At 34.1% G+C, this 14,381-nt stretch overlaps 1 protein-coding gene across 1 annotated transcript; it reads right to left on the bottom strand.

The window, feature by feature from the left end:
* Positions 1-10,809: 10,809 nt before the first annotated feature.
* LOC145791260 (uncharacterized) lies at positions 10,810-11,939 on the bottom strand. The gene is made up of 2 exons (XM_082871599.1): positions 11,139-11,939; positions 10,810-10,926 (listed from the first exon to the last, which is right to left on the bottom strand). Exons 1-2 carry the CDS (start codon positions 11,937-11,939, stop codon positions 10,810-10,812), a joined length of 918 nt encoding a protein of 305 aa, XP_082727725.1.
* Positions 11,940-14,381: the final 2,442 nt, after the last annotated feature.

Below are 14,381 nucleotides of genomic sequence, written 5' to 3'. Positions count from 1 at the left end.
ATAGTTTATATATTTGTAAAAGTTTCATATTTTACACTTTGACCCACTAAAGTTTCTAAAATTTTGCTTTCATCTTGACCTAATTTAAAAAATACATATACATGAAATTTAAAATAGATTATTATATATGTTAACTAATTCAAAAAAAAATCCAATTAGTTTAAAAAATTGGGAGGCAAACTCCTATAATTTTAAATTATTTTAAAAATTATAGTATAATATATGATATTTTTCAAATTTTTCGGGTGCAGCCGCCCCATCTAGATCCATCCTTGGGTTCAACTGTTGGGGTTGAACCAGAATCGAACCGTGATGTAATAAATATATTAAAATTATATTTAAATAAAAATATAGTAATAAAATTATAAATTATAAATATTAAATTATCTTAAATATTTCTCCTAATATTTTTTTACTAAAAAATATAATAATATATTTTAAAATATTATTAATTTTAATTTTAGAAGAGGAAATCAAATATTCAATATTCCCTCCATATAATTTTAATTCAAATAATTTGATTGAAAGAAGGGCAAAAAATTTGAAGGGATATTAAAATTCCAAGTCTCCCTCTAATATATTTGATTGAATCTCATATAGATTCCTTGAGCTTTTTTGAAAGAAGTTTTTTTTCTTATAAATAGGTAGGAACTTTCACAATAATTTTAAGCTCTTAATGGAATTCTTCACAAGACGAGATCCTTAAAAGAGAGTTTCCAATTAAAATTTTCTTATATAATATATATATATATATATAATAAAAAAGAAAGAATGGAAAGAAAGAAATAATAAAAAAAAAAGTTAGAAAATATCAAACAAAAAGTTCAAAATTTTTAATTTCATCTACCTACCGAACTGGTCCCGGTTCGGGGATTCAACCGTCGATTTTCCCGACTCTCTCAAAATAAGTCGATTTGTTTCGAACGGTTTAGAGGGCATATTCGGACCGAAACATCGACCGGTCGACGATTCAACCAGCTAAACCAGCCGATCCAGTCCAGTTTTCAAAACCATGCCTAGCACTAATTTTGACATTAAATGGTGATTTGAAATGATCTAAATAAGTGTACTTTTTGACTTTTTTATAAAATATAGATTGTGTTTGAAGTGATGTGGGAGAAAGGTGAAGTGACTTAAATAGGATAGTGACTTTTTACCTTTTTTAGATTATGATAAACAAGGCCTAATATATTATTTTTATAGCATTTTTATGTATAAAATTTGAATAGAAAGAGTTTTACTTTATATTAAAATAGTAATTAGATGGAAATATAAGGGTGCGGGCAGTACAATTTGGTACTATTTAAGGGTAAAATTATAAATTAAATTGTAAATGGTGAATTAACAAATAAACAAAAGCGTTTTGAGTTGTTTCAATTTGTTAGTTGATTGAAAAATAATTTTAAAAAGCAAATATGCTAGCGACTCAAATTAATCCACCCAAAAAATTGTGGGTGGGTGATTGTGTGGTAGAAATTAATTTGTGTAGCTCTATGTGTAGAATAAATCTAATTCACAAGATAAAAATTTTGGATAATTTTTGGATTGATAAAGGTGGATTCGTAGTATTACTCTTCAAACAATTATCGAACATTTGTATAAATATATAATACTCCCCCGTCTCAAAATATTAGTCTCTTATTCTATTTTCATTGTCCCAAAATATTAGTCAATTTTTAAAAATTAAGGAATAAAATAATATGAATTTACTATGTTGCCCTTCTTTTAAATGCATTAATAACACAAAAAGTATAATTATGACAATTGATATTCCCAAAAAAATGTATTATCAAAAGATAATTTTGAAAAATTAAATATTTTAAAATGTAATAATTGTGCTATAAAAAAAATTAGATTTCCCAAAAGAGACTATTATTTTAGGACAGAGGGCATACTAATTTACATAATATTTTTCATATATAAAACACTAATTTACAACAAATTTCACATTTTAAATATCTGTCACATTAATTTTAATTTGATATTTCATTAGAAGGAAAAATATATATGTATTAATTATAACAGAGTGGAATAATTTCGAAAACGAATTATAAATTTTAAATTATAGATCAAATTAGCTTGTAATTAGCGAACTAATCAATATAAATTAAACAAATCAATATGAATTAAGCGATATTTTACAGCTTTACAATCTATTAATGGTTTTGTAAGGATATATATTTTTTTAATGATAACGTAAGCTTTTTGAATCAAATAAATAGAAGTTTAATATAAAATTTGAGACACGGTTATTCCTAGTTTATTAAAGTTCACTGGTCTAATACATGGACATCCCGGTTTATTCGTTTATTTCGGCTCATGTGTACAAGTTTATTCATAATAAAATTCAATGAGATTCATATCCGTTATCATTGGTTTGACTTTTAAAATGTGTTTTTATTATAAGAAAAAAAAAATTCAAAAATTTACAACATTTAACAATAATTTGGTAAAAAAATTTAAAAAAATATTTGTCATTTTATATAACTTTATTTTTTGGAATCCATCATTTTGTGATACATATGTTTTCTATTTTTTGAAATAATTCTGTATTTCTAACACTCCTCTGACATTAATATATTATTTTTGTAGCATTTTTTATATACAGATTTTGAATATAAAGGACTTTACTTATATTAAAATAATTATAGGACCAAAATATATTTTTTACACCTGGCTGGCTGTCGTAATCTATTTTAATCATTACATAAGATTTTTTTTTTTTAATTTTTACAATGATTATGTAAGCTTAGAAGACCCGATTGCACACCGTGGTGATTGCTGTGTGCTTCGTAGAGCCTGTTTTAAGTCTTATTTTAATGGTTTAAATTATTTATTTTTTTAAAAAATATCGAATATAATATATTTATAAAAATATTAACTTGGTCGAATATTAATATCACTTTTATCACATTACATTTGTAAATACAAAAATGAATTGTAAATATGATTGTAAGTAAAAAATTAAAAATGAATATAATTAAATGAAAATGTTATTAATATCTGATTAATTTAATTTTTTATAATTATATTTTACTTGATTTTTTTAAAAAAAATAATAATTTGTATCGTTAAAATAGAACTCAAAACGAGTCTCACAAGACGTACAATAGTGAGAAGACCGGATAGCAATGGAATATAAAATTTACTTATATTAAGATAAAGGATTTTACTTATATTAAAATAGTAATTAGACAAAAATATATTTTTTACACATGACTAGCTGTCGTAATCTATTTTAGTCATCAAATCAAGGGTGTTTTTTTTTTTTAACGATTATGTAAGCTTAAAAGAGCGGACATGGGTCACTATTACGCAGTGCACACAGGGATGATTGATGTGTGTCTGGTAGAGTTCATTTTAAGTTTTATTTTAATGATTTAAGTTATTTATTTTTTAAGAAATATCGAATACAATATACCTGTAAAAAATTAAGTTGGTCGAATATCAATATCACTTTTATCAAATCACATTTGTAAATACAAAAATGAATTGTAAATATGATTGTAGGTATAAAACTAAATATAAATACAATTAGACGAAAATATTATTAATATCCGATTAATTTATTTTTTTATAATTATGTTTTACTTGATTTTTTTTAAAAAAAATAATAATTTAAATCATCAAAATAAACCTTAAAGCACGTCTAACGAGGCATACAATAGTGAAAAAACCGGATAGCGGTGGAATATAAAATTTCAATATAAATTTTACTGGTCCAATACATCCCGTTTTATTTGTTTATTTCACCTCTTGTGTACGAGTCATCCATAACAAAATTTACTGAGATTGATATCCGCTATCTTTGGTTTAATTTTAAAATCCTTTTTTATTAAAAAAAATTAAAAAATTAAAATTAATTTAGTTAAAAAAATAAAAATACTTATCATTTTATATAATTTTATCTTTTGGGGGTTAAAAATAATTTTTTAAAATTTAAAAATATCTCTTTGATATTTATTTTGGTCAAATTAATTTCTATTTAAAACAATAAAATAAAATAATTTTAGAAAAACAAATCGAACATGGTCCATAATTGTAGCACATGATTTTATTATTTCTTTTTAAAGTGTGAAAGGTAAGTATTTGAAAATAAGTATTACATTTAAATTATTTTTTTTTTGCAAGATTGAGATGGTGTTTGATAAGTCAATTCAATATTTAAATTTCCATGTATTAAAATAAGTTTGTTTGATAACTATATTCATATTAAATTCTTAAAATGTGGTCTACAAACTTTTTTTTATTTTTTTTATTTTTAAGTAATTCAAAACTTACTGACTTAATTTACTACTTATATATAAATATTAACATGTATCACTATGATCTCACCACCATCGTGTGCCATCACTACCACTCCTACCCCAACCCCACCACCACGACCACATCTAATATCGTTGCTACCGCTACCATACCTAACCCCACTCCCACCGTCATTGCTACCACCACCTCTACCACCACCATCATCACCATCACCAAAAGTACCACCATGGTTACTGCTACCACAATAACTACTACTATTACTGTCACAATTCTCCATCTTTACCACCATCACTAGTCATGGCCACAACCAACATTGTATCACCACAAACTACCACCACCTGTCTATCTCAAATAAACCACCCCTTTACCATCACCACAACCACTTTCACACCACTACCATCACCACCATTGCCACCACTCCTACAACCATCACTATCATCTTACCACCACAATATAGAAATAAGACGAGAAAATTTGAAAATAATAATTTTAAATTTCATCATATAAATATATATATATATATATATATATCAAATTACTTGTTTTAATTCAGTACTTAACATTTTATCAAATTATTTTTTAACCTAAAAAATTTAGCATTTAGTTTTCACTACTTAATTGTTAGCTTTCAATTTCCACTTTTATCAAACACCACTTAAAATGATGTTTGATGCAGGTTTTTATAAGTTGAGATTTGATTTATAGAAAACTAGTGTTAAAAACACTTCAATTTTCTTTTTTCTTTTTTTTTAAAGTTTAGCTAAACTATTTTTATCTAATAAGTTATAAAATAAAATAAAAAATGCACCAAACACTTTGCATAGACTCTTAAAATTTGAAAATGTAAGTAACTCTAACAAATTACACCAAACTTTTGATAGGTTTTATTTATTTACTTATTCAAAAATTCTACGGTGTGCACCTCTTTACATGCAACCTACCACGAAAATATATAATTTTACTACAAATTTTTTAAATATCAATCACAAAAAGTATTATCTCTCCATAAATTAGCGTAACAAAAATTTCATAACTAAGTCACAAACTTTTGTAACATCAATTACAAAATTTTGGACATTTTTGTTACGCTAATTTGTAGTAAGATTACACATTCTATGATTGATATTTTAACATTTTATAATAAAATTACATATTTTTGTGATAGGTTGCATGGTATGCACCCCTAAAAGGGTGCACACCGGCGCATTTCGCTTATTTATTTATTAAGCAATAGTTCTTATATTCAGTCGGTTTCTTTTCCTACACACCTGCTGAATAGGGAATTTGGTTTATTGTTGAAAATGTTCTACTAACATTAATGCATGGTTCATGGTTTGGGGTAACACTATGGTTAGAGTAGTTTTGACTTTTACTGGCATATTTTTCAATGAGTTGATAAAAGTGTCAATGTGTAAGTAAAATATATTGATGTATTATTGATTGATTTATTGATTGATGTGTATATTGTGTATATTACAAGGATTTATATAGGAGAGGATTTGGGAGTAAGTGAAGGTGGTAGTGGAGGTGGTAGGTGGAGTGGGTGGTAGTGGAGGTGGTAGGTGGAGTGGGTGGTAGTGGTAATTTACATTTACTTTTACAATTTACATTAACAGCCCCCCTCAAACTCAAGGAGGATAGGTACTAGCCAACTTGAGTTTGGAGAGAGTAACAAAACAGAAAAATAAGCTGACAAATAAAATTAAAAATGGGATAGGAGACACTGTATGGTTGTGTCAGACCGTTGTAGAAGACACGGTATGGTCGTGTCGGACTGTTGTAGCAGACAGTTTACGGGGTCATGTCGGACCGTTATAGCAGACACTGTGTAGTCGTGTCAGACCGATGTAGAAGACAGTTTACGGGGTCATGTCGGACCGTTGTAGCAGGACAGTTTACGGGGTCATGTCGGACCGTTGCAGAAGACAGTTTACGGGGTCATGTCGGACCGTTGCAGAAGACAGTTTACGGGGTCATGTCGGACCGATGTAGCAGCTGACCGGAATCAATGTCGGGACAGTTTATGGGGTCATGTCGGACCGTTGTAGCAGACACTGTGTGGTCGTGTCAGACCGATGTAGAAGACAGTTTATGGGGTCATGTCGGACCGGTGTAGCAGAGGTTGTGGTGGTGCACCAAGGGCGCGACTTAGGGAGTGCGCCATGAGCGACTTATACATGATACTGTGTATAACCCCCCCTCAAACTCAAATAGGTGTGAACATAGAAACCTATTTGAGGTTGAAAAGGGATTGATAAAGCTGACCAGTGTACAAGACACTGTATGAGTGTGTATATAGGCTGCCCAAAAGATATACATGGATGTAGATATCGAGCCCTCAAAAGTCGTGCCCTCAAAAGGTGTGCCCAATCTGTCAAAAGGCGTGCTATCAAAAGGCGTGCCCAATCTATAAAAAGGAGTGCCAGATATGATGGCGAGGCACGTGAGTGCCTTGGCTAGCGCGCCCGTTTGTCTTCTGGCGTCAAGTGGCGCGCGATACGCGTGGCTGCCTCGGCTATTTAACCAAGACGGAGGCTGAGGTCGAGGCAGAAGCAAAAAACCTGCGAAATCCGCTGAAAAACTCTGCGGTTTCTGAGAGAGAGACTCTGTAACACTCTGTTGCCCAGAAAATGGCTTCGTCGTCCCGTGGGCTGCTCACTCTCTTTCCCGACCTCAACGAGTCAACAAGAGAGATAACGGGCGCGGTGGCCCCTGAACCTCAATCAAACGCCCCAGGGTTTGCTCCGTTGAACTTTCCGATGCGGTCGGTGGAGCAAAAAATGGCAGTGCAGTCGGATGTGGAGGCCAATCAGTATACATTGAAGTCATGCGTGGAGACCATGACTGCGGTTACAAACTTGTCGAACCGGCTGCAGAGTAGGGCAAATGAGGTGCAGCAGTTAAACTCCCAGCTGGCTCTGCTTCAACGCATGTATAAGGATGCGCGAGCAGAGATAAGTGTGCTAAAGGCGGAAAATAAGGAGCTGAAGCGGAAAGCCACCGTGATGTTCCGTTTTGGAGGTCCGCCATATGCTGCAGTGGAGGAGCAGGGAGTAGTGATCATGCCCAGTGGAGTGGGAAACACGGAGGCAACACCGGCAAGGGCCGCCCAGGACGGAGGCAAGAAGAAGAGACCGGCAGCAGAGTAGAGAAGAAAAAATGCCACTGTTTGGGTTGGTTGGTGTGGTGTGTTTTTTTTTTTTTTTTTTTTTTTTTTGTAAAATTGTGATCGGGGTGGATCCCTGAGATGAATAAAATATGGTTTGGTGTGCAAAGCTAGATGGTATGAATGGAATTGGAAAAAGATTAAAAATAATGTGAAAGAAAAATAAATAAAAAATAATAAAAATATATTGGAAATCAAAAATGAAAGATGGGGGAAATAAGCAAAGTGGATGGAGAAAATAAATAAAAATAATGGAGTTGAAAATCAAACGGAGGAGAGATGATGATTTTTTTTTATATAATATAATAAAAAGAGATATATATATATATATATATATATAATAAAAAAAAATGGGGAACAACATGATGTCTGAGAGCATCAATGAAGGTTTAGAATAAAAAATAAAGTTTGATTAAAGTGGGCGGTGGATGGGTGTGATTAAACAAAGAAAAGTGAATTGGGTGTGCCCCTTGCTCTCTCTCTCCACACGTAACCCACCTTGGGTGCAGCATCCAATTTACGGTCGAGTAAAGCCATTAGGCTACTAAATGTGAGAGATAATCGAGCTCCAAGGGTCTACATCAGAAACAGAGAGAGGAAGGCAGATCTAAGCACTGCGACGATGCTCTGATAAGTTCACTGGTGAGGTACTGGCTTGCAAGTCAATTGCCAAGGATAGATTCATCACCCAGGACGATGTGCGGAGCATCAAGCTTGAGATTGAAATAATGACTAAGTTGTCTGGGCACCCAAATGTTGTAGATCTCAAAGCTGTTTATGAGGAGGAAGATTATGTTCATCTGGTGATGGAACTTTGTGCCGGAGGGGAGCTTTTCCACCAGTTGGAGAAGCATGGAAGATTCTCCGAGTCTGAGGCTAGGGTTCTATTCAAGCAGCTGATGCAAGTGGTGGCGTATTGTCATGACAAGGGCGTTGTTCATAGAGATTTAAAGCCAGAGAACATCCTCTTAGCAACAAAAGCCTCCTCTTCGCCAATTAAATTGGCTGATTTTGGTCTTGCAACCTACATCAAGTCAGGTCAAAGCTTGCGCGGGACTGTTGGTAGTCCATTTTATATAGCTCCCGAGGTATTGACCAGTGGCTATGACCAGAGCGGCTCGAAGTCGTCAATGCGATCGCCGTGCCCCAATTGGGCGTTGTTGACGGCGCAGACGGGGATGGTCCTCCGGTTGTGACCGGATCTGAGGAGCTCCCGAATTCAAAGAACCAAGATGTTGTTAATTTTGTGTTGAATAAAGTTCGTGAGTTGAATCAGAAGGCAATGCAAGCTGCAAAGAAGAAGGGGAAGCAGACACTTCAGGATACAACTATGAAACGCCTTTCGGAAATGAAAAATGCTCTAAGGAAGGCAAGTGATGGGAAGGTATGTGTAGAAAATAAGCGGAATAGGTTGAGGTCCGGCGGGCGGCCAAAGTGAGGCTGCCACCCGCCGGTGAAGCGGAATTACTAGGTTCTCAACCTTGCTCTGATACCAAGTAAAATATATTGATGTATTATTGATTGATTTATTGATTGATGTGTATATTGTGTATATTACAAGGATTTATATAGGAGAGGATTTGGGAGTAAGTGAAGGTGGTAGTGGAGGTGGTAGGTGGAGTGGGTGGTAGCGGAGGTGGTAGGTGGAGTGGGTGGTAGTGGTAATTTACATTTACTTTTACAATTTACATTAACAGTGTATTTCATTTTAAGATTTTAAATCAAGTTATAGTTTTTCTAGGAAAAAAATTAACAATAACTCCTCCCCACAATAACTTAATTTTTAACAATAACTCCTAAAAAAATTTCAGAACATTTTTATGAAATAAAAATAAATTAAATAATTAAAAAGACTAAATTTTTAAAAATAGATTAAAAAAATACTTTTTTAACTTTATAAACTCCACTATTTTTATTTTATTTTTATAATATCGTACTTATATATTATTAAAAATGCTAGAAATTTCTAATAAATTACAAACTAAGTTACAATGAGGTGGGGGTCTCCTACATATATGGATGTGCAACTTACCCTTTATTGTGAGTGATTGATAATTTAATTTGCAATTATTAAGAATTTGTAGAAGGATGGTCATATTAAACGACATGTTTAAATGACAGTTTAATTGATAATATATAGAAATTTAATTAATAATTCAATTTTTTTTTTAAAAAAAATAACTCGTTAGAGATATTTACTTTTTTCATTAAAAAATATATTAAATGATTTGTTAGAATTAACCGATTATATATTGAATTTAATTAATAATTTATAATTTATAAAATAAAAAAATGGTGTGTTAGATTTATTTAGTTATGCTCTCATGAAATAATATTTTCACAAAGTTTATGTAAAAAATTATTTTCAATTAATGATGTGCCAAACTAACTCAATATTCTTTTAGCGTAAATTATAAATACTAAAGTGTCATTTTGAAAATTACATCTCGTCCTTTAAATTTTCTAATCATATAACAAATAATCCTTTCATTAATCAACTATTTTAACGATGTTAGTCATTCATTATTGTATATAGTATAGTTAAGAACATCATTTTTCTGTCAATTCTGTAAAATGACAAATTTTGACAATAAGTATATTTATAATTTTTAGAACTACAACAAGCAATCTGCATTTTAAACAAACTCAAAAATTATATTTGTAATTTTTCTTTCTTTCTTTTTATTTTTTTATTTTTATTTTTTTTATACACACCTTAACTTCTAGACAAAATTTTTTATTTTGCCCTTGACTACTACCACAGGTAAATAAGTCATAGCTTGCAGGTATGCTGGTTATTCCCACACGGAAGATTTATAGCAGTCAAAGGATTCCACGGTTGATTTACTATTATGGTTGCTGGGTTCATTTTTATATTTGTATGTAATTGTCTTGTTTTGGTCCAGTGGTCCTTTTCTGTTGGATGTGGTTCTTGGGTTGTTATCTTAACATCTGTGTGCTGGTTTATTTTTTTTAGATCGGCAAAGAAAATCTTTATTGACAAAACATTCAAGGAATGAAGTTTACATCAATAAAGAGGAGCTTAGGCCTGAACAGACCCAAGCGCCAGTTGGTGAGAAACCAACAAATATAGAAGGAGAGGGAGAACAAAAACAAATAACAAAACCAAAACAGAGGTATTCACACACAGTGGAGAGAGCAATTTATGGTAGAGTTCTCTCACAGCAGCAGACAAGTACACAGCCACATGGACCCAAGATACAGCAGCAGACTACCACTCACCAGACTACCACTCCACTGCTGGACCCAAGAGACAGCAACACAGCCACATGGACCCAAGCAACATAAACAAATCAGCACTATAGCACCACAAAACAGTTACCACATCTGATAGCACCACATATCAGCCCCGCAAATCAGCAACCCCAATTGAAACAATTAAATCCACACAGCCCAGTAAGAACAACTTCATCAAGCTCCTTTGTACAGCCTTCCACATCAGACCAGAGACCTTCCACATTACCCCTACACACCTGTTCAGTGCAATTTATCAGCCCAAAAACTGAGCATTACACTGCCCCACATCAGCCAACCCGATGTATTGTTTACCCCCAGCAACACAGCTTAAACCCTACCACCAAAGACCAGTCCACCGTATTTCAAAACAGCCTACCCTACCAAATATCTGACAGCACATCACAGCTCAGGACACCATACCAGGACACCCACCCAAGCACTCCCTCACCTGCCTCAGATTAAACACAAAATCCTGGACTGAGAAATTAAACTCACTGAAGACTAGCTTCAACCAAAATGCAACCCTATATTTAATTAAATCACAAAGGTCCTCCAGATTTGGTATAGATTTTCTAAATACACACTCATTCCTGCACTTCCACACAGACCACATCACTGACAATGGAATCACCCTCCAGATCTTCCTCTCCTTCCTCTTTAGCTTCTCCCCTGCCCACCACATCAATAAACTTTCCACCGATCCTGGAATAGCAGCTTGGATACCCCACCATACCAACATGTCAGACCAAACCCTCCACACAAAAGGACACCAGACTAATACATGAGTCACTGATTCTGTGTCACTGCCACAAAACACACAAGCAATAGAATCACTAGAGGTGATCACCCCCAGTTTTTGCGAAAATTCCTTAGACTTGAGTCTTTTCTTCCATGCAAACCAACCAAAGACCTGCACCTTAGGAGGGATATATTTAAGCCAAATCATTTTGGTAATGCTCAGCCTGGCACCCATATTTACCCCACCCCTCCTGTACATATCAGCCACTGTGAATATCCCATTAGATGATCCTAACCATGAAGGCCTATCAACACCCTCTGAGCACTGAACAGGAGCCCCCCTCAGATATTCAAAAAGCCTTGTCAACTCATGCTCTTCCCACTCATATAGCCCTCTTCTGAACTCAAAGACCCAGCCACCCACTACACTTCTCTTATCAACCACACTTCTTAAGGATTCATTTTTAACCACAGCCAACCTAAACAAGGTTGGAAATTCATCCTTTGTCATTGTATTATTCCTTAATCATTATCAATAAAACGACTTTTTGACACCTTTATTGATGTTTGTCATTGATTTTTAGATGTTTTTTTTAAAAAAAAAATGGTACGCTGGTTATTCAACTATAAAAAGAGCGAGCCCTTCCATTGATTTTCTACAGCAAAGCAACAAGATTTCAATTTTCATTTGAGGTGTGTTTGGGAAGAAAGAAAATCCAAGAAATGGGTGTTGGAACGGGAGTTGTGATGATGATGGTGGCCATGGTGATATGCCTTGCCACGGTGGCACATGCAGCTCAGGGGACTGCTACTTACTATGGTCCTCCTTACAAGCGTGAGTGTTATATTATTTTATTTTTTAACGACTAGATAAACATTTATTGATGCTTTAAAGTGATTTGAACATGAAATTTTGATTCTTCTTATTAAATTTATACCGAATGCTAAATTTATAATCAATACACCACTTGCATGCAGCAACAAACTTATGCATACTCTACATTATCTATATGAAAAATCTTATTGTCTTGTTTTGGTCATTGTATTTTGACTTTTATATTATTTTGGTCCCTATAATTTCAATTAAATTAATTTTGATTTTAAATTTTTACTTTTTTTTTTTTTTTTGATAAGCAAAAGAGAGCTTTATTGATGAAGAAAGCAGAACAAGCATACAACTTACAACAATAAAGAGGGAAGTGCAAAAGCATCACCGCAGGCCTTAGCAATCCTAACTAGGTTGGCACCACTAGGGAAGCAAAATCATCTGCTAGCACTTGACCCAAGATTGGCGAGAAACCAATCCAGAGAAAGCAAGAGAAAGGGAAAGGAAAAAATAGAAAAACCAGACCAGCCACCTAAACATTGACTAAACAGAATAAAAAAGATCAACCACTAAACGTGAAACAAACCAACTGCATTCCAACTGCAGGACCAAACAAAGAGCATAATTCTTCAAACTGGAGCACACGGCTGCAGGCCCAAGCAGACAGACAGATACATAGAGCATAATTCCAACTGCAGGACCAAACAGACAGATAATTCCAACTGCAGGACCAGCCAGAACAGACCAGATCAGCCTTCCAAATATTTCCAAGTATTGGTGACAGACACCTTTAGAAACAGACCAGCCAAACTCCTATGCGCCTCAGACCATTCCAACTGCAGGACCAAACATAGAGCATAATTCTTCAAACTGAAGCACAGCAAAGCACACGGTGCAGGACCAAACAGACAGATACAACCAGGCCAGATCAGCCTTCCAAATATTTCCAAGTATTGGTGACAGACGCCTTCTACCTACACACTAGAAACAGACCAGCCAAAGTCCTATGTGCATCTGCAACAGCAAACAACACAGAAGCCACAGACACACAGCAGAGAACACAGGCAGAACACAGAACACAGGCAGAACACAGAAGCTTCAACCTCCAATAATCCCCCAAAATCAGAACACAGGCAGAACAAAAACCAAGAAGGGAAGACACACACAGAAGCAGAACACACACACAGAGCACTTGACAGAAACAGAATTCATCAGAGGCACCTCCTGGTCTGGTTGAAGTTAAATATAAAATCATGGATGGAATAAGAGCAAGAGTTCCCAATGGAGTGACTCTTCAACCAAATGGCAACTCTAATCTTGATAAGCTCGCAAAGCTGCAGGGAGTTAGGTTGAGCACTATTAAACACACAGTCGTTCCTGAGCTTCCAAATTGACCATAAAACAGCAAGTGGTAAGGCTTTCCATGTTTGGAGTTCCTTCTTTCTGGTTTTAGTGCCACTCCACCAATCAAGTAAGGCCACCACAGAGCCTGGACATACCCAGAGAAAACCCCACCAATCTATGATGTCAGACCAAATTTTCCAGGAAAAGGGGCAAAGGAGTAATACATGGTTAAGGGACTCAGGTTCTTCTCTGCAAAAGTGACACTGGGTAACAGCCTCGCCGCTAAGAACACCAATGCTATGAAGGAACACGGATGTTTTGATTCTGCCTTTCCAAACCAGCCAAGAAAAAAATTGAACTTTTGGTGGTGTGATGTTATTCCAGATAAGTTTAGGCATGGACACAACTGGACCTCTATTAGACTGCAACCAACAGAATAAGTCAGATGATCTAAAGGCACCCTGATTCGAAGCTTTCCATCTCATACCATCCTCCACCTCATGCCTTAATAATGGCCCATTGCCCAGTAGGACTTGCAAATTTTGGACTTCCTCCTCTTCCCAAGCCAACAGAGGTCTCCATCTCAAATTAGTCCAATCGATTTCAATTCTTAACATTCTTTTATAATTTTTTTTGTGTATACCACTTCTAAGTATATATCATGCAAACACTCAACAAATTTACACATACAAGTAGGTAACCTTTCTCAACATATGCTCTAAATTATTTATGTCTATTTAGTTTGATTTTTCAAAATCTTTTTTTAGATTAAAAAAAATTTTA

Source organism: Camellia sinensis, chromosome 5, assembly GCF_055761805.1.
Source record: "Camellia sinensis isolate YWXY chromosome 5, ASM5576180v1, whole genome shotgun sequence".
Lineage (NCBI taxonomy): Eukaryota > Viridiplantae > Streptophyta > Magnoliopsida > Ericales > Theaceae > Camellia > Camellia sinensis.
This window is presented reverse-complemented; position numbering and strand designations above follow the sequence as displayed.

Coding starts and splice junctions, on each gene's coding strand:
- LOC145791260 (XM_082871599.1), bottom strand. CDS start 11,939: ATGACAAAGGATGAATTTCCAACCTTGTTTAGGTTGGCTGTGGTTAAA. Junction 10,927..11,138: donor TTGTGTTTAATCTGAGGCAG/GTGAGGGAGTGC, acceptor TGCACTGAACAG/GTGTGTAGGGGTAATGTGGA.